This window comes from Nyctereutes procyonoides, unplaced genomic scaffold, assembly GCF_905146905.1.
Source record: "Nyctereutes procyonoides isolate TBG_1078 unplaced genomic scaffold, NYPRO_anot_genome, whole genome shotgun sequence".
Taxonomy (NCBI): Eukaryota; Metazoa; Chordata; class Mammalia; order Carnivora; family Canidae; genus Nyctereutes; species Nyctereutes procyonoides.
This window is the reverse complement of record NW_026575044.1, coordinates 17,337,798-17,354,703: the sequence shown is the minus strand read 5'-3', so window position 1 is coordinate 17,354,703 and position 16,906 is coordinate 17,337,798. Positions and strand designations below refer to the sequence as shown.

The 16,906-nt window shown below is 36.5% G+C and overlaps 1 protein-coding gene across 6 annotated transcripts in view; it reads right to left on the bottom strand.

Annotated features, from left to right (window-relative positions):
• PIAS2 (protein inhibitor of activated STAT 2) overlaps window positions 1-16,906 on the bottom strand; it is a 130,482-nt gene that overhangs the window by 58,051 nt on the left and 55,525 nt on the right. For all 6 annotated transcript variants that reach the window (XM_055324436.1, XM_055324431.1, XM_055324434.1 and 3 more), the window contains 6 exons: window positions 15,293-15,427; window positions 13,468-13,573; window positions 12,012-12,085; window positions 4,180-4,340; window positions 2,240-2,373; window positions 11-182 (listed from right to left, as the gene is read on the bottom strand). In XM_055324436.1, the coding sequence (XP_055180411.1) occupies window positions 11-182; window positions 2,240-2,373; window positions 4,180-4,340; window positions 12,012-12,085; window positions 13,468-13,573; window positions 15,293-15,427 (782 nt within the window). The remainder of the gene's footprint in view (window positions 1-10; window positions 183-2,239; window positions 2,374-4,179; window positions 4,341-12,011; window positions 12,086-13,467; window positions 13,574-15,292; window positions 15,428-16,906) is intronic.

The window sequence follows — 16,906 nt, the reverse complement described above, 5'->3', positions numbered from 1 at the left end:
ATTAACAAACCCTTTGGTTGGGCTGCTTTGTGTTTCTGACATAAAGATGCATTTCCTTTTGGCAGGAGGGTCTTCCTCTTCATCAGAAGAGCTTTCTATCGTTAGGTCAATAACATCCACTTTTTTCTTGCTTGTCTCATTGGCTACAGTCACTGAACAAGGCTTACTGAGAACACTTGAACCTGATGTAGGGAAGAGAAGTAAAAGAAAAAAAATCAAACATTCAACACAAATAAACTCTAACCATAAGAATCGTAACTGCGCAGCAAGTCCAGGAGAATATACAGCCAGTAAAGCCACATATTCTACCCAAGAGATAGAGACTAACTCCTTAACTCCAGACATCTATCTGTAAAATGACTGCTTACCTGAAGGGAAAGGGTAAACTCTATGCTTTTCCAGAGGGTCAAAGCCTCCTACAGACAGCATGCTCTTATGCCTTCAGTACTGCCAAAGGATTTGCTCAGATCCTGCGGCTCACACTGTCTCCCCAGGTAAGCAGTCATTTTATAGATAGCCCAGGGTTATGGGTCCAATCTCCAGCCACAGACAAGAGTATATGCTTCAGCAGCTGTGTATTCTCACAGGTATGTGGAGGTGTTAAGTCAGAATCAGATACTTTCATTCTAGCAAAGCAATGGTACTCATGTCAGAGAACGTATAGGCCCCCTCACCATAAGCCAGAAGTTGATAAAGATTTTCACCTTGATGAGTTAAAAGAATTCCAAACTTCTCGTTTAAGTTATTCAGACATTTAAAGCTTTTCTTATCAATTATCTACTAATCACTTAGGTTCTTTCTGCCCACATATACTGTATGTTAACTTATCATTTCACAGAAATTACATTATGTCCTATAATCTGTTTAACAGAAAACTAACGTTGGTGATAATGGAAGAGCAACTAATCAACTAAATCACTATTCTCAAAGACGAGAGAAAACTTGATCATTCTATCTATAGGTTCAGTAACAATCACGGGAGAATGAAATTTTTTAAGTAGGCTCCACACCCAATGTGGGGCTTATACTGACGACCCTGAGGATCAAAAGTCACATGCTCTACCAAATGAGCCACCCAGGTGCCCCAGGAGAATGATTAATATTGACATGAATCTTTTGTTTCACTCTGAGTACCCATTATTCATTACATTGTTAGAACATCAAATATAATCAGCATGAAACTTAACTGCAGTGAGTGGACTATGTCAGATAAAAAGAAAACTTTAAGGGATCTCTGGGTGGCGCAGCGGTTTAGCGCCTGCCTTTGGCCCAGGGCGCTACCCTGGAGACCCAGGATCGAATCCCACGTCGGGCTCCCGGTGCATGGAGCCTGCTTCTCCCTCTGCCTATGTCTCTGCCTCTCTCTCTCTCTCTCTCTCTCTCTGTATGACTATCATAAAAAAAGAAAAAGAAAAAAGAAAAAGAAAACTTTAAGGGGCACCCAGGAGGCTTAGTGGTTGAGCATTTGCCTCCGGCTCGGGTTGTGATCCCGGGATCCTGGGATAAAGTCCTGCATCTGGCTCCCCTCAGGGAGCCTGCTTCTCCTCTCCCTCTGCCTATGTCTCTGCCTCTATCTCTCATGAATAAATACGAATAATCTTTGAAAAAAAAAAACAAAAGGAAGGAAGAAAGAAAAAACTTTAGGTTCACCTATGGGTTCCAATTGTTCTGCCTTTAGTTTCCCCACATAGTGTGGACAGCTATAGGGAGTCAGAGGCTGAGCATACATCTGAGGAAACCAGGGCAATGGTCAAAGTCTTTCCCACAAAGAGATGGAAACAACCTGTTCACTTTTTTAGCAACTAATCTGTGAGCACCTGCCCTCACCCTCCACTGATGGACTCTGTGGCCTCTCTAGGCACCTCCACTTGCAGTTCTCCCAAAATGTACTCTAAAAACAATCCTGAAAAACTGTCCATACAAATGTCATTTACAACTTTTCATTTTGTAACAAACACCATATATTAAAATGATTTTAGATGAGTGCTTCATCTATTTTATATATAAAAATACGTAAATAAACTATGAAAAATCTAATTATAAGATGGTATAAACTTTAGCACATTTCTTAAGGAAAGAGTAAAAATCACTTGGGGGAAATTACACATGTAACAGATGATCAAAAGATAGAGTTCTCAAACTGAGCTCCAAATGTAGTTCTAGTGGCCAAAGTTAAATAGATAAAGACAACGTTGCAGGAGTCTCATTGCTTTGCTCTCTTTGGCCATTCTGCACATACTTTCTATTTTTGTACACGGCTGGCTGGACACTTTCATAGCTTCTTTCTTCGGTCTCATTGGACACCAAGTGCCATCCTCTTGGAATTTGATCTCATCCACATCAGAACAGTCATTGAGAATTTCCATAAAAAGCCTATAAACGAATTAATAAATATATAAATGTAATCAACAGCTTTGTTCAAAGGTGAACTAACTAAATAATACATATACTGCCTTGGAGACAAGAATAATGCTACCTGACCTTTTTGTTTTGGTATTTCAATACTTCACATTTTACAACTATTACATCCTCTTCCTCCTAGGTTTTAGATCTTTAATGAGCAGTAAGTGACTGAGTATCATCTAAGAAATCAGTGACTAAACAGAAAGACACCTGGGTCTCTTAGCTGGGATTGTCAGTAAAGAATAACCTCCAACACAACATATAAAACAAACATAAGCAAATATAAAGGTTATTATACAAAAGACTAACGTAAGCTTATTATCAAGAAAAAAGGATCATAAGGGTGGGGAAAGGAAGATTAGGGACAGGAAAACACCTCAATAAATTTAAATTAATTCTTCATACAAATTATGTTCTATGACCATAATGAAATTTGAAATCATCTTCAGAAAAGTACGTGAAAAATGCCCAAATGTTTGGAAACTAAACAACCAACCAATGAGACAAAGAAAACATAAAAACATAAATTAGAAAATGAAAATGTATAAAATTTGTGGAAAATGGCTAAAGCAGTACTTGGAAGAAAATTTATAGCACTGATTTACTAATATTAGAAAATTAGAAAAAGTCTTAAATCAGTAACATCAGTTTCTACTGAAGAAACTAAAAACTACAAAAGAGCAAATTAAAATGAAAGTAAACACAAAAAGGGGGATCCCTGGGTGTATCAGCAGTTCAGCGACTGCCGTTGGCCCTGGGACTGATTCTGGAGTCCCAGGATCCAGTGCCACGTCGGACTCCCAGCATGGAGCCTGCTTCTCCCTCTGCCTGTGTCTCTGCCCCGCTATCTCTTTCTCTATCATGAATAAATAAAATAAAAAAGTAAACACAAAAAGGAAAGTAACAAAGAACAGAAAAATGAAACAGAAAAAAGACAAAAATCAATAAAAACAAGAAGCTAGTACTTTAAGATCAATAAAATTGACAAACTTCTGGGACGTCTGGGTGGCTCAGTGGTTGAGCAGCTGCCTTCAGCTCAGGTCATGATCCTGGGGTCCTGGGATCGAGTCCCTCATCGGGGCTCCCCATGGGGAGCCTGCTTATGTCTCTGCCTTTCTCTGTCTCTCATGAATAAATATAATCTTAAAAAAATGACAAACTTCTAGTCACACTAAGGCTCATTCAAAAAGAAATAACCTGAAGAAACCCATGTATATTAAAGAAAATGAATTTGTAGTTAAAAACTTTACCACAAAGAAAGCCCCAGTTCCAAACATCTTCACTAAAGAATTCTACCAAATATTTGAGGAGACACAATACCAACACTTCCCAACTCATTTGTATGAGGCCAGCATTCTGTGGTATTAAAACCAGACAAAGGGGGTGCCAGGGTGGCTCAGCCGGTTGAGGATCCATCTGACTCTTGGTTTCAGCTCAGGTCATGATCTCATTGGTTTGTAGGAGCAAGGCCTGCGTCAGGCTCCCACTCAGCACAGTCTGCTTGAGAGATTCTCTCTTCGCTTCTCCCTCTGCCTCCCTACCTCCCTCCCACCTGCTCTGTGCTCTCTAAATAATAAAGTCTTTAAAAATTAAAAAAATAAAATAAAACCAGAGACATTACAAGAAAACAACAGACCAATATCCCTCATGAGTTTAGCAAAACCCAACAGTACACAAACCCAACAATAAAAAGGGTAACACAATGCTAAACTAAAATTTATATGAGGCTGTACTGAATGTTTACATAAGCTAAGATTTATGTTGGGATATACTTACCCATCTAAAATTAGACTTTCATAGGCAGCTTTTTTGTCACACACAGGACAGATCCAGGTGGGCTTCTTCTCATTCATTTGCAGATAAAGGGCAGCATCAAAACATTGTAGATGTGTACAAGTCACTGCACGGCATGGGATTGTCAGCCTCATTTTCCCTAACTAAAAGACAGGGAAGTCAACAGGGGAAACCTTTCAGAAAGGAGAATAAAGCCTCAAATAAAAGAGTCAGTCATAAAAGTCTGAAAAGATCTTAGAAGATCAAAATGAAAAAAAAAAATTCAAACCAGAATTTATTTCCATCTAGATCACTACATATTTTGTTTGTATTGACTGCCCTGTGACTTTTAAAAGCCCATTTGATTTTTTAAAAAGAATTAGCATGTAAATTCACAGGTAGAAAAATATAAACAACGAAAACCTGTCTTTCTCCCTATTCCCTATTTAAAGGGAACCACTGTTACTCATATCTTGCATGTACTTTTATCGATATTCCAAGCATAAGCAACTATGTATTAAAAATTATTTTCCTAGAAATAGTAGCATGCAATACACACGATTCTGTACCATCTGTTACATAATATAGCTTGGTGAGTTTCATATATATCAATACACAAGAAAGCTACCACGATATGAAGGTATCACAATTGATATGAAGTATATGATATGAAGGATCATTATTTATTTAACTAGTACCCTGCCCTAGTGATAGACATTCTTTTATGACGACAAATAACGTTGCAATAAATATCTTTAGGATAAACTCCTAAAAGTGACATTTCTGGGCCAAAGGGAAAGTGCATTTGTGATTTCTGTCACACTCACAAGATACCTTCCACAGAAGTGACCTATCGATTTATGTATATACATGTATAAATGTGCCTGGTTCCCTTTAACCAATACAGTGCCATAATTCATTTGGATCTCTGCCAACCTGATATGTGAAAAATACCCCATTATAGCTGCGAACTACATTTCTATTATTTTAAGTGGAGTTTTTTTTTTTTTTTTTTACTTCTAAGAGCCATTTGTATGTCTAAGAACTGTCTATTCATAACTTTTTCGCATTTTCCATTTGGTTATTAGTCTTTGGTTATCTACAGAAGGATTATGTCAGCTTTCTGTATATGATATGAACTGCAAATATATTTTTCACTTACGAAATTTTTTTACTTGTGTATAGTCACACGTGCTGATATTCCAACACACTTTTATATAACCAGAGTGCTCTGTTCAATTGGTAGGGTATACCAACATCAGGACACACATCCAGGTTAGATTCAGTCTTTCTGTAGAGCCTTTCAACAGGCCTCCCTATATACTTCCTTACAGAAAATATCTCAGTTTATAACTAGATCTGTGTAATTGACAGAAAACCTGTTTCTCCACTAGACTCTAAGCTTCGCAAAGATAAGGTCCAGTTGCTGTTCACCACTGCAATCCAAGGGTCACAGCACAGTACCTAGAATGAAGTATGTGCTCAGTATTTGTTCACCAGATGATAGAACAAATGAAGAAAGGCTAGGAAAGTGGCAAAGGGAAAGAAAGGGAAGAAGGAAGGACTGCTTCATAGGTACTATAAAGTCTAGAAAAATTCACCGCAAAATTACACTAACTTTGCCTGAGGAGTAAGGATTTTTAGAATGCTGGTTTTTTTTTTTAAACCCCCTTTTGGTTTATCCATAATTTCTTTCTTCTAAGAAACATTTGGTTATTCTATAACTTAAAAAAATAATTCAGCCAAGTCATCACCATAGCAATAACTTGTTTGTATAGTTCTACTTCCATGGAAGGCACAATATTGATGACTTTATGTTAATCCTAGTGACACTTTATATTTAAACCTAACAACTGCACTGTGTGTTTGATCTATATTATCATCCCCACCCCTGCCCCGCCAGAACACTGAGGCACAAGGAAGCTAACTAATGACTACCCACCATTACACTACCATTACAGAGGTAGAAAGTGGCAGAGCCAGTATCTGAACCAAGCAGCTCTGGCTCCAGAGCCCATATCACTGTGCTATGCTGATTCCATCTGAGTGTTTAACCAGAATTCTAAAAAGGACCTTAGAAGTTACAATGATTTGTGCAAGAATGTAGCACAATATAACTCATTATTTAAAACAGGAAAAAACTGAGAATAGAACCTGAGGCAATTTCTCTTATGATATTTCCTTCTATTTTTTTCCTTCCTTATACCAAATTATCCCCTATGTGGAATCTTACTGGGTGATAAGGATTTCTATATAAATTTCACAGACTCCTACTAACAGCCCTATGACTGCAGAAAGACTAGTATCTGTATTTCTTTTTTTTTTTTTTAGATTTTATTTATTTATTCATAGAGACAGAGAGGCAGAGACACAGGCAGAGGGAGAAGCAGGCATCATACACAGAGTCCGACGTGGGACTCGATCCAGGGTCTCCAGGATCACGCCCTGGGCTGCAGGCGGTGCTAAACCACTGCGCCACTGGGGCTGCCCTGTATTTCTGCTTTTGAAGGAAGGATGTTGAGGTGACATGAAGCTACAAATAACATGCTCACTAAGACCCAGCTGGTGGAGCTCTAACACAAACCCAAATGTTTTTGACTCCCATGAGAACCCTCCTAGTTTTACGACATCACCCATGGTGCTGGTTCTTGGTTTCAACTATCTATCTACTTTTTCCTATTTTGCTAAGAGTTTTTGTTCTATTAGGAATGGATGTTGTCTAAACACCTACTCAGCACCTAATGAGATGATCACAGCGGCTTCCTGCACCCCTTTCAATTCAATTATTAACATAAATTTTTTCATAGATTTTTCTAAAATCAAACCATACTTACATTCCTTTTGTTATCATGTATTATTCTTTTGCAATATTGGATTCTTTTTTAAGTAGTGGATTCTACTGGCTAGTATTTCACTTAGGAATTTTTCATCATTGCTTAGTTGGAAACAACCCAAATAATCACTAAACAATGTTGAACAAGGGATGCCTGGGTGGCTCAGTGGTTAAATGTCTGCTTTCGGCTCAGGGTGTGTTCCCACAGTCCCGGGATCAAGTCCCACATCAGGCTCCTCTTGAGGAACATGCTTCTCCTTCTGTGTATGTCTCTCATGTGTCTCTCTCTGTGTCTCTCATGAAAAAATAAATAAAAATCTTAAAAAATATATATGTTGAACAATTTACACCATATCCAATCAATAAAATACTTATAGTGATTAAAATAAGACAGATCTACACATATTAATAGATATACTGTTAATTTTAAAACAGTAAACCACAGAACAGTGTATGTAGCACAATACAATTTTTTCCAATAAACACAATTATGAACATAAAGTTCAATCTAGAAAGATATACTTTATACTATTGTAATATTACTTCTGAGTAACACCTTAGCAATTTAAAATTTTAATGTTTGTTCTATTTGAATAATTCTATAACAAAGTAGGTACTATACTCTGTCAATTTCCAGAATTTGTTTCTTTAAAATAATGTTCTAATTCGGCCTACTGTGAGTTTTTGTTTTTGGCTACTAGTTCTCATACTACTGGCTTCGGAATCCTTTTACATTCTTTAAAATTGAGAACCCCAAGGAGTTTTTATGTATACAGCTTTCATTTACCGATATTTATTGTAGTAGAAATTAGAGTAGATATTTTAAAAAAACAAGAATACACAAAATACACATTCCATCAGTCATTGGCACACTGACATCACCAACAGGTAACCCCTGTTAAATGCCACTGCCTACTCATAAGAAAATGAAAGCAGAAAAGGGAAAAACTGCATCCTAGTATTATTTTTAAAATAGCTTTAACTTTGTGAGCCTCTTCAAAGTGTCTCAGGGGCCCCCAAGTATCCCTGAACCACACTATGAGAACATGCTTTTTTTCTTCTTCTTTAGTGCCACTTTCATCTCTCCTGTCACTGCCTTAGAATTTCTACAACACAGAGAACTGAAAACATTCACAACTATGGAAGCTGCTGATCTTAAATTTACTCCAAGTGTCTCATCACAAGAGTTAATGAACACTTCCCAAGTTAAAAAAAGCATTTATTACCAACTGGCTGCATCTGATCAATTTCCTAACTGGTGTGTTAATAAAAGCAGTTAAATATGTATTTAGTAAATGATGGAGGGACTAATGGATGGATGGATGGATGAATGAATGAATGAGTGAATGAAAGAAATGGTGCCTAATCAATGCAATGCTTTTTTTGATTCATAAAATATTTTTACTTACATTCCAGTTAACATAAAGTGTAATATTAGTTTCAGGTATATGATACAATGATTCAACCCTTCCATACATCACGTGGTACCCATGACAAGTATACTCCTTAATCCCCATCACCTATTTCATCTATTCCCTCATCCCCTTCCCCTCTGGTGACCACCAGTTTGTTCTGTATAGTTAACAGTCTATTTCGTGGTTTGCCTTTTTGTCCCTTTGCTCATTTGTTTCATAAATTCCACATATTAATGAAATCATACGGTATTTCTCTTTCTCTGGTTTTGCTTAGCATAATACTCTCATGCTCCCTCCATATGTCATTACAAATGGCAAGGCTTCATCCTCTTTATGGCTGAGTAATATTCCTGTGTGTGTGTGCGCGCACACACACACACACCCCTACCTGTTCTTTATCCATTCATCAGTTCATGGACAGTTGGGTTGCTTCCATAATTTGGTTATTATGGATAATGTTGTTATAAACATAAGGGTGAAATGTTACACCCAGAGTATCTAAATTGATTTTCACTTTACCATAGCTTAATTAGTATCTATGTAAATTAAGAAATATATATAGTAAAAATGGCCCAAATCAGTGGTTCCAAACTATACAGAAGTTAGACTCTTAAAAGATAAAATTAAACCTAGCTTCCTTTTCTACCCCTCAGCCACCCAAGCCCACCTCTGCAGGACAGAGAAAATCACAAGCTGGTATCACTAAGATAGAACCCCTGTGTAAAATTCAGACACTGTGTTCAGAAATATAACTATACACACTTAGTCAGATCCCTCCTTCAAGAACTATAAAACTGCCTTCCATAGGTCCCAAGGATAGAAGCTTTGGTCTGTGCTCCCCACTACCCAGACTCATATCTATTCTGAATCATTTTACAAATATACCATGAAATACAACAAATACTTCTTACACTACCTTAAAACTATTGTTTTCTCTCATTTCTGCCTCCTGATACCAGGGTTCACCTCTTATCCTTCCAAATGGGTACAATCCACTCCGTGCTTCTCAATCTCCTATCACTGCACCAGACCCAGTGTTACTTCCGCAGCCAGTAGGCTGTGCTCCTTTCTACTCTTCTACTAATACTGGTATTATCTCTTCCTCAAAAACTCTTCTCACCATCTAATTTCTGTTATCCATCTGTTAAATTTGATCAAAACATCTGTTTGGTGTTCTAACTAATGCATATCATATACTATAGTTAGTTTCAACTTCATGTTAACACTACTACAGCCTAAAAGTACCATTTACTCTTTTCTTAGAAAATGCTGAAAAAAATCAGGTAGGATGATTTTTTTCAAAAAGCTCTAAAGACACTCTACAAAACACTTTGTTTCACTTGTAAGAAAAGAAAATATTTAATGAACTTAAAGAAGGATCTTATTACTTATTTCACTGAGAAACTGAAATGTTAATGTTCTTAAAAACTGTCCATTTTATTAAAAGAGATACATTTGAAAAGGAACTGTTCTCTACTCATATATAGAAGGAATCTTATCACTCTGATGTACCACTTTCACTATTCTCAAAATCTGACAATCCATTAGGATGTTAGTCTATTATGTTTTGTTTTGGTTGTTCTCCTATAGAATAGCAGCAGTATTTGAAGGAAAAAAAAGGGGAGGAAAAAAAAAACCCACACGTGCCAAGAAAACAAGACAGAAAATGGCATCATACAATCGTTAGAACTCCTCAGGTAAGCTGTACAGAAGCACTTTCTTCTTGATAAAATAGTCTGCTACTAAAACATAAAGGTAACAGGAGTTCCCTTACCATATAGTCAGTATGCCCAGAATAAAGCCAGCAATTAACACTTGCTGCTCAATATACTAGAGTTAAATTGTAAGAAAACTGCCAATACCCAACTGTTTTTGACCAACAAAACAGCAATTTCCTGTATTTCAATACAATATCAATTATAACATGAGAAGGAGGAAATGGGTAATGTGAAGACACTGAAAGGAACTCATGCCTCAAGGTTTGCACACAGCATGGGAGTAGAAGAGGATGTCCTGGGTCCAAACACAAGCCCTCTAGGGCCTCTACCGCCACTTTCAGAGCATTAATAACCCCACTCCTGCCCTGCTGTTGACTGCAGATCCTCTCTCTGGGTCTAATAACCACAGGTTCCCAATTTCTAAGCAATCCCAATTTCATGCACTTCTATTCCTTTTCAATAAAGCTAAATTAGTTCAAGTTAATGTAATAAAAAAATAAATTCAGAAAGAAAGGGATCTGCAAACCCCAGTTTCTAAAGTGACAGGTGGACTTATAACTAGGATATTAAGTATTTTAGCCCAATTTGGGATTATGATATATTGCAAGATAACTAGAATAATGTCAGAAGACCAAAATTTTTATCCTTATTCCACTACTAACTGGGTGATGTGGGTTAGCCAACAGCTTTTAGTCTCCGTTTCCTCATCTGCAAAATGGAACAACTCCACACAGGTTTACTAAGACAGTTAAATTAAGGAGCACATCATAGGAACTCAATGAATTATTCCTTTCTTTCTCCCTCTCTCCGACACAATTCTCTCTCTGTTTAAATATTGTACATTTCTCACAATGCTGGCTGGTCACAAGGTGCCCCCAAAAGTACACTCCTGATTTTGTGACTTTTCTCATCAAGTTCCTCACGTCTGGAAAGGGTGCCCCTTCACCAGTACTGATTTTAAAGAAGCCTTCATCCACTATTATTCCTGACCTCTCACATTTCTTTGGTACTCTATTAGCAAGGTTACATACATGTGGTATATATGGTCTTCTGCTTTCTCATGTGAGTTAGTTCTATCGCTCAAATTATTAACTTTCTGACAATTTATCAAGTCCTCAGTAGTTTCCCCCAAAATTAGCTAACTTAGTACCAACACATGAGGATCTGAGAGTTGCTGACTGATTTCTACCCTATAGTCCTTATGTAAAGAGACATAGAAATTATTGTGCAACTTAGAAGTACATTACAGACTAAGACATCTCAAGCATTCTTTTTTTTTTTAAGATTTTATTCATTTATTCATGAGAGACAAAGAGAGGGGGGGGGCAGAGATAACAGGCAGAGGGAGAAGCAGGCCCCATGCAGGGAGCCCAAGACGAGACTAAATCCCAGGACTCCAGGATCACACCCTGGGCTGAAGGCAGGCACCAAACCGCTAAGCCACCCAGGGATCCCTCAAGCATTCTTACTCATTACACCAGAACCATCAATTACCATTAGGCGACAGTAATTTTAGTGCTATTTTTCAATTCTCTGTATATTCTGATAAAAGGAGTCAACCCTCTATGTTTACTATTAGCTGTGGATTTTCTACAGCAAAAAACTGACAGATTATTCTAAAGCTAAAGCTCTCTTCCCTCATCGATATAACATCCTTTTAGGTCTCTTCTTGCTTAGTCATTGTTTGAAGAATGTTTGCATTCTTTAAAATTATAATGCTTAATCATTAAAATACCCGAATGAGAAAATGACAAAAGTTCAGAATTCTATCATAATGTATCATTCATTCCCACACTTACTTATATAGAAAAATTAGTAATTCATAAAAAGTGAAAGGCCCCACCCAGAAAGTTTTGTTATTTTACTTACAGGGCACATCAAGGATACCCGAAGGCTAGTTGTAGCAATTTCACTATCAGGATCTGCAGTAAGTTTTTCTTTAACTTTAAAAAGAAAGAAAAAGAATTTTTAAAAAAATTTTAATTAACTGTGATAATCTAATTATAGAAAAATATATCATCTTATTTAAAGTTTCCCAAACACTTCAAGTAGGTCAAGAAACTACAAAAAGAAAAAAAAAAAAACCCTCAAAATGTTAAAGTACTGAAAACACAATCATATTTTCAGTATTAAAGAATTACAGATTTGCAAACTCTAGGATCACATGTTTAATTAATTTTTAAATTTCTTTTTAAAAGTAAAATTGCAGGTAAGAAGAGTTTCAAAACAGAAAGCTGTTGAAACCTGAAGAACAATACAACAATTGGGGAAGGAACTTGGAGAGCTGTACTTGGAGCTTCAATGTTTTCCTCTCACACACACTGAGTACTTTTTATTAGGAGGTATTGGTTGTTTCCGACAACTATTAAATTTGTAAACAAAAAAGGCCAAATATTCTTGTACTCCCTTTGACAACTGAAGACCATAATCAATATGCTTATGACTCTGCAATTTGATTTACCAGGTAATGTATATAAAGTATGGTCTCTACAAGCCAATAAGTATACACATGGCCTCTGGGTGCCAAATTCTTAACACCATTATAGAGAACAGGCAAGGAAATGGGAGACACTGGAACTGCAGCAAGCTAAAAAAAATGGAGAGAAGCATTTCCCTGCCTTCCAGTTCTAGGCAAGAAGATCCCTACTGTGCTAAGGAGAGGAGAATGGCTTAAGTACAAGAATCCCAACACCATTTCAACAGCCCCACTTGGCTCCCTTTTCGATCTGTAGATCCTTCCTCCTTTCCAATTCATTCAGTGGTATGGGAGGTAACTAGGGGAAAAATATTTCTTTCCCAGAAAAATGTCTTATTCAATTAAATTAAGTTACTGAACTGAATTATTTACAGTTCAGGTTAGACTTTTTTTCTATTATACACTATGAAAGCAAGGTACAAAATAAAACATCTGAGAATGCAAATATTGTTGATAGATATCAACATTTCTTTTGCAAAAAGAGTTCAGAATTCTTTTTAATGTACACCCTACTATACACTGGAGGTTCAGAAGACTTGCATTCCTATTCATAAGTCAACATATGCATTAAAATTACCATCAACCTGACATTTACCTAAGTACGTTTTCATGAAAAAGCCAAAAATCAGACTGGTTGGGATTTAAAACTGATCCTTGGGAGTGATTTCTAAGAAGTGTTTTTCAATTTATAGGGCTCTGTTCTTAGAGTATTTTTAACTCAAAATTCATTTTAGGTTTTTGAATAATTCTTCCCAAACTACTCCTATATTGATGTATATTTGAGGCTTGGTTGTTTTGTTTTTTTCCATTAAAGCATCTCATATGCTCAGTCTTACAAACATTACTTACTTAGTGCTCTGGAATGATCAGGGTTTCTAATACCTTTCATTTTTAATCTCTGTAATAACATGGCTGATGTGAGCTGTCGTACAAGATATACAGACATGGAGTAATTCTACAAAGAAAGATAATCTGTATTAAAGAGAGATAATAATCTATTTACATAAAATACTTGTCTAAGAAACTCTGGTTTCTAAGAATAAAATTCAAAATAACATTCACAGGAAGGTCAAGGACTGGGAAGGGAACAGAATCAACGCAGCTACTTTAGGGAAGATAAAACTCAATCATATTAAAGGTATTTCTCCATCACTTACCACTTTAAAACATCCATATGAAAGATAATATATCTTAGATTAGTAGTTTTCAAATTGTGTTTCTAGTTTAGCAAAACTGATTATCTTAGAGCCATCACGCTATGAATGAGGATGTACCCTCCAAAGCCCACTTCTCATTAAAACTGTTCTGTTTTCATGTAATGGGACTGTCAGTATTTTCACTGAAAAATGGAAGCCACTGCAGAAACAAAGTTCAAACACTAGTGGTCTGAATTAACATTTCAAATCCAGAGTTTCAAAGTTCTAATTCTGGCAGAAGAGACTATATGGCCTTGAGCAAATCTTCAAATGAACCCAGTAGCAGCTAGCTTTCTTCTGAGAAAACTTTTGACAAATTAACCCCTCTTTCCAAATGCACATTTTATTAGGAAGGGGACAGCTACTATAGTATTTAAGACACACAAATAAGAAAAATAAAAAAGACAAGGCCAGAAAATAATAGCATCCAATCCTATACCTCTTAGATCTTGGAACAAAAGAAATTCATTAGCTATTTATAGAGGTATGAAGAGATGAAATATAATTCTACCTACATGCTAAAAATCTATTTCACTAAATATACTCATTCAATTGATCCTACTATAAAAATACTTTTAACAGTTACCAAGTCAAATATTTTAAATAAAATTTGTAATGTCCTGCAAGAGTCTTTTTAAATATCTGAATACCCAATATAGTGTGCAAATTTTAAGTCAATTAATCATTTTAATTACAAAGAAAGAAAATCATTCCCAGTACATGTCAAAAAAAAAAAAAAAAAAAAACCCTGCAAGGTCTCCAATGTCTACAATTTCCTATCCTCGTAGGGAGCCCAATGTGGGACTCAACCCCTAGACCTGGGATCATGCCCGGAGCTGAAGGCAGACGCTCAACCACTGAGCCACCCAGGCATCCCAACATTCTGTATTTCTATATATAAAGAAATAGTTCTAAAACAGAAATCCCATGCTGTATTAGTCAATATCCCACAATGGAGATAATACATTTGAGACTAAGAATTAGCAGAAAGCCAGGTTCATCAACCTAAAGGTACTGCGAAAATAATGTAATTCTAAGTAAATATTTTCATATGAGATTCTCACATTATCTGAAGTAACAGCTGTTTATGTAAAGGCTGGAACAGATTATTTCCAAACACATTTAACCATTTTCCTCAAACCCTAATAAAGCTTTTTGTCCCTCTTCATAAACACATAACATCACCTGAAGTTTCCAGTTTCTTAAAACACTAAACACATAAACACAATTGTGATTAAGCTGTTTCCTTAAGAAATACTGTAATTACACTCACTTCTTCTCCAAGAAAATGAAGAGATGACGTTCAAGAAATCTTAAACTTTTTAACCCTAAGACTCTACATCTCCACCTCTGAAATGAAAATTACTGTTTTTTTAGAGAATCAGAAAACTAACAAGTTAGAACTAGTAGCCTGAGCTAAGAAAAGACAAAACAACTTGTAGTGAGATGACTTTCATGCTATCCAGAAAAGTCTTTACCTTTCCGATTTCTGATGCCCAAGAAATGGAGATCTGGTTTGGCACAGCTGAAGATAACCTAACTAAAGATGTAATATTCAAAGGGCGTCCAGGGCGCTTCTGTTCAATCCCATTTTTAGGTGGTGGTGCATAACCCTAGAATGAGAGAGAAAAATAATTTTAAATTCTCTTTTGGGGGTCATTTTCTCCAAGATAGAAACACATTTGCCTAATTTCTATTACAGTTATCCTTATTTTATCCTAGAAATCATACAATGCTCATCCTAACGTTACCAATCCAAAAGAGGAAAATGACCTTTTAAAAAGGTTATATGGGGAATCCCTGGGTGGCTCAGCGGTTTGGCGCCTGCCTTTATCCCAGGGCGTGATCCTGGAGTCCTGGGATCAAGTCCCACATCGGGCTCCCGGCATGGAGCCTGCTTCTCCCTCTGCCTATGTCTCTGCCTCTCTCTCTATCATAAATGAATAAATAAATCTTTAAAAAATAAGAAAAATAATAAAATAAAATAAAAAGGTTATATTTCACAAGTCCAGAAAAGTAAAAAAAAAAAAAAAAATTCCACCATTAAAATTAAAGATGCTAACATCTTGCCATATGGACTATGAATTTTTTTTTTAAAGATTTTATTTTTTCATGAAAGAGAGAGGCAGAGACACAGGCAGGGGGAGAAGCAGGCTCCCTATGGGGAGCCCAATGTGGGACGCAAACCCAGGGCCCCAGGATCACAACCTGTGCCAAAGGCAGATGCTCAACCACTGAGCCACCCAGGTGCCCCTCTTTTTCTTTTTATATATAATAAAGTTGCACCTCTTTGTACTGATTCATCTTAGGAGCTCCCACTCAAAATGCATTCTAATAGTGGGGATGGGAAAGAGGGAAAGCAGTTTGAGGATAAAGGAACAAATTAAACTACTGGGACTACATCAAAATAAAAAGATTCTGCACAGCAAATGAAACAATCAACGAAACTAAAAGATAACCTACTGAGTGGAAAGTATTTGTAAATGACATATCCGATAAAGGCTCAGTATCCAAAATCTATAAAGAACTTATACAACTCAACACTTAAAAAATCCCCCAAATAATCGAGTTAAAAACTGGGCAGAAGACATGAACAGATGTTTCTCCAAAGACGACACACCCATGGTCAAGCGATACATGAAAAGATGTTCAACATCATTCATCATCAGGGAAATGTAAATCAAAACTACAATGAGATATCACCTCACATCTGTCAGAATGGCTAAAATCAAAAACACAAGAAATAACAAGTGTTCGTGAGGATGTGGAGAAAAAAGAATCCTGTGCATTGTTGGTGGGGATGCAAACAGGTGCAGCCATTGTGAAAAACAGTACGGAGGTTCCTCAAAAAATGAAAAGCAGAACTAGTCTACAATCCGGTAATCGTACTAGTAGGTATTTACCGAAAGCCTATAAAAACAGTAATTCATAAAGTTATATGCACCTCTATGTTTATTGCAGCGTTGTTTACAATAGCCAAATCATGCAAACAGCCCAAGTCTCCATCAATAGATGACGGGATAAAGAAGTAGTAGTATACACATACAATGGAATATTATTCAGCCATTAAAAAAAAATCCTGCCATTTGCAA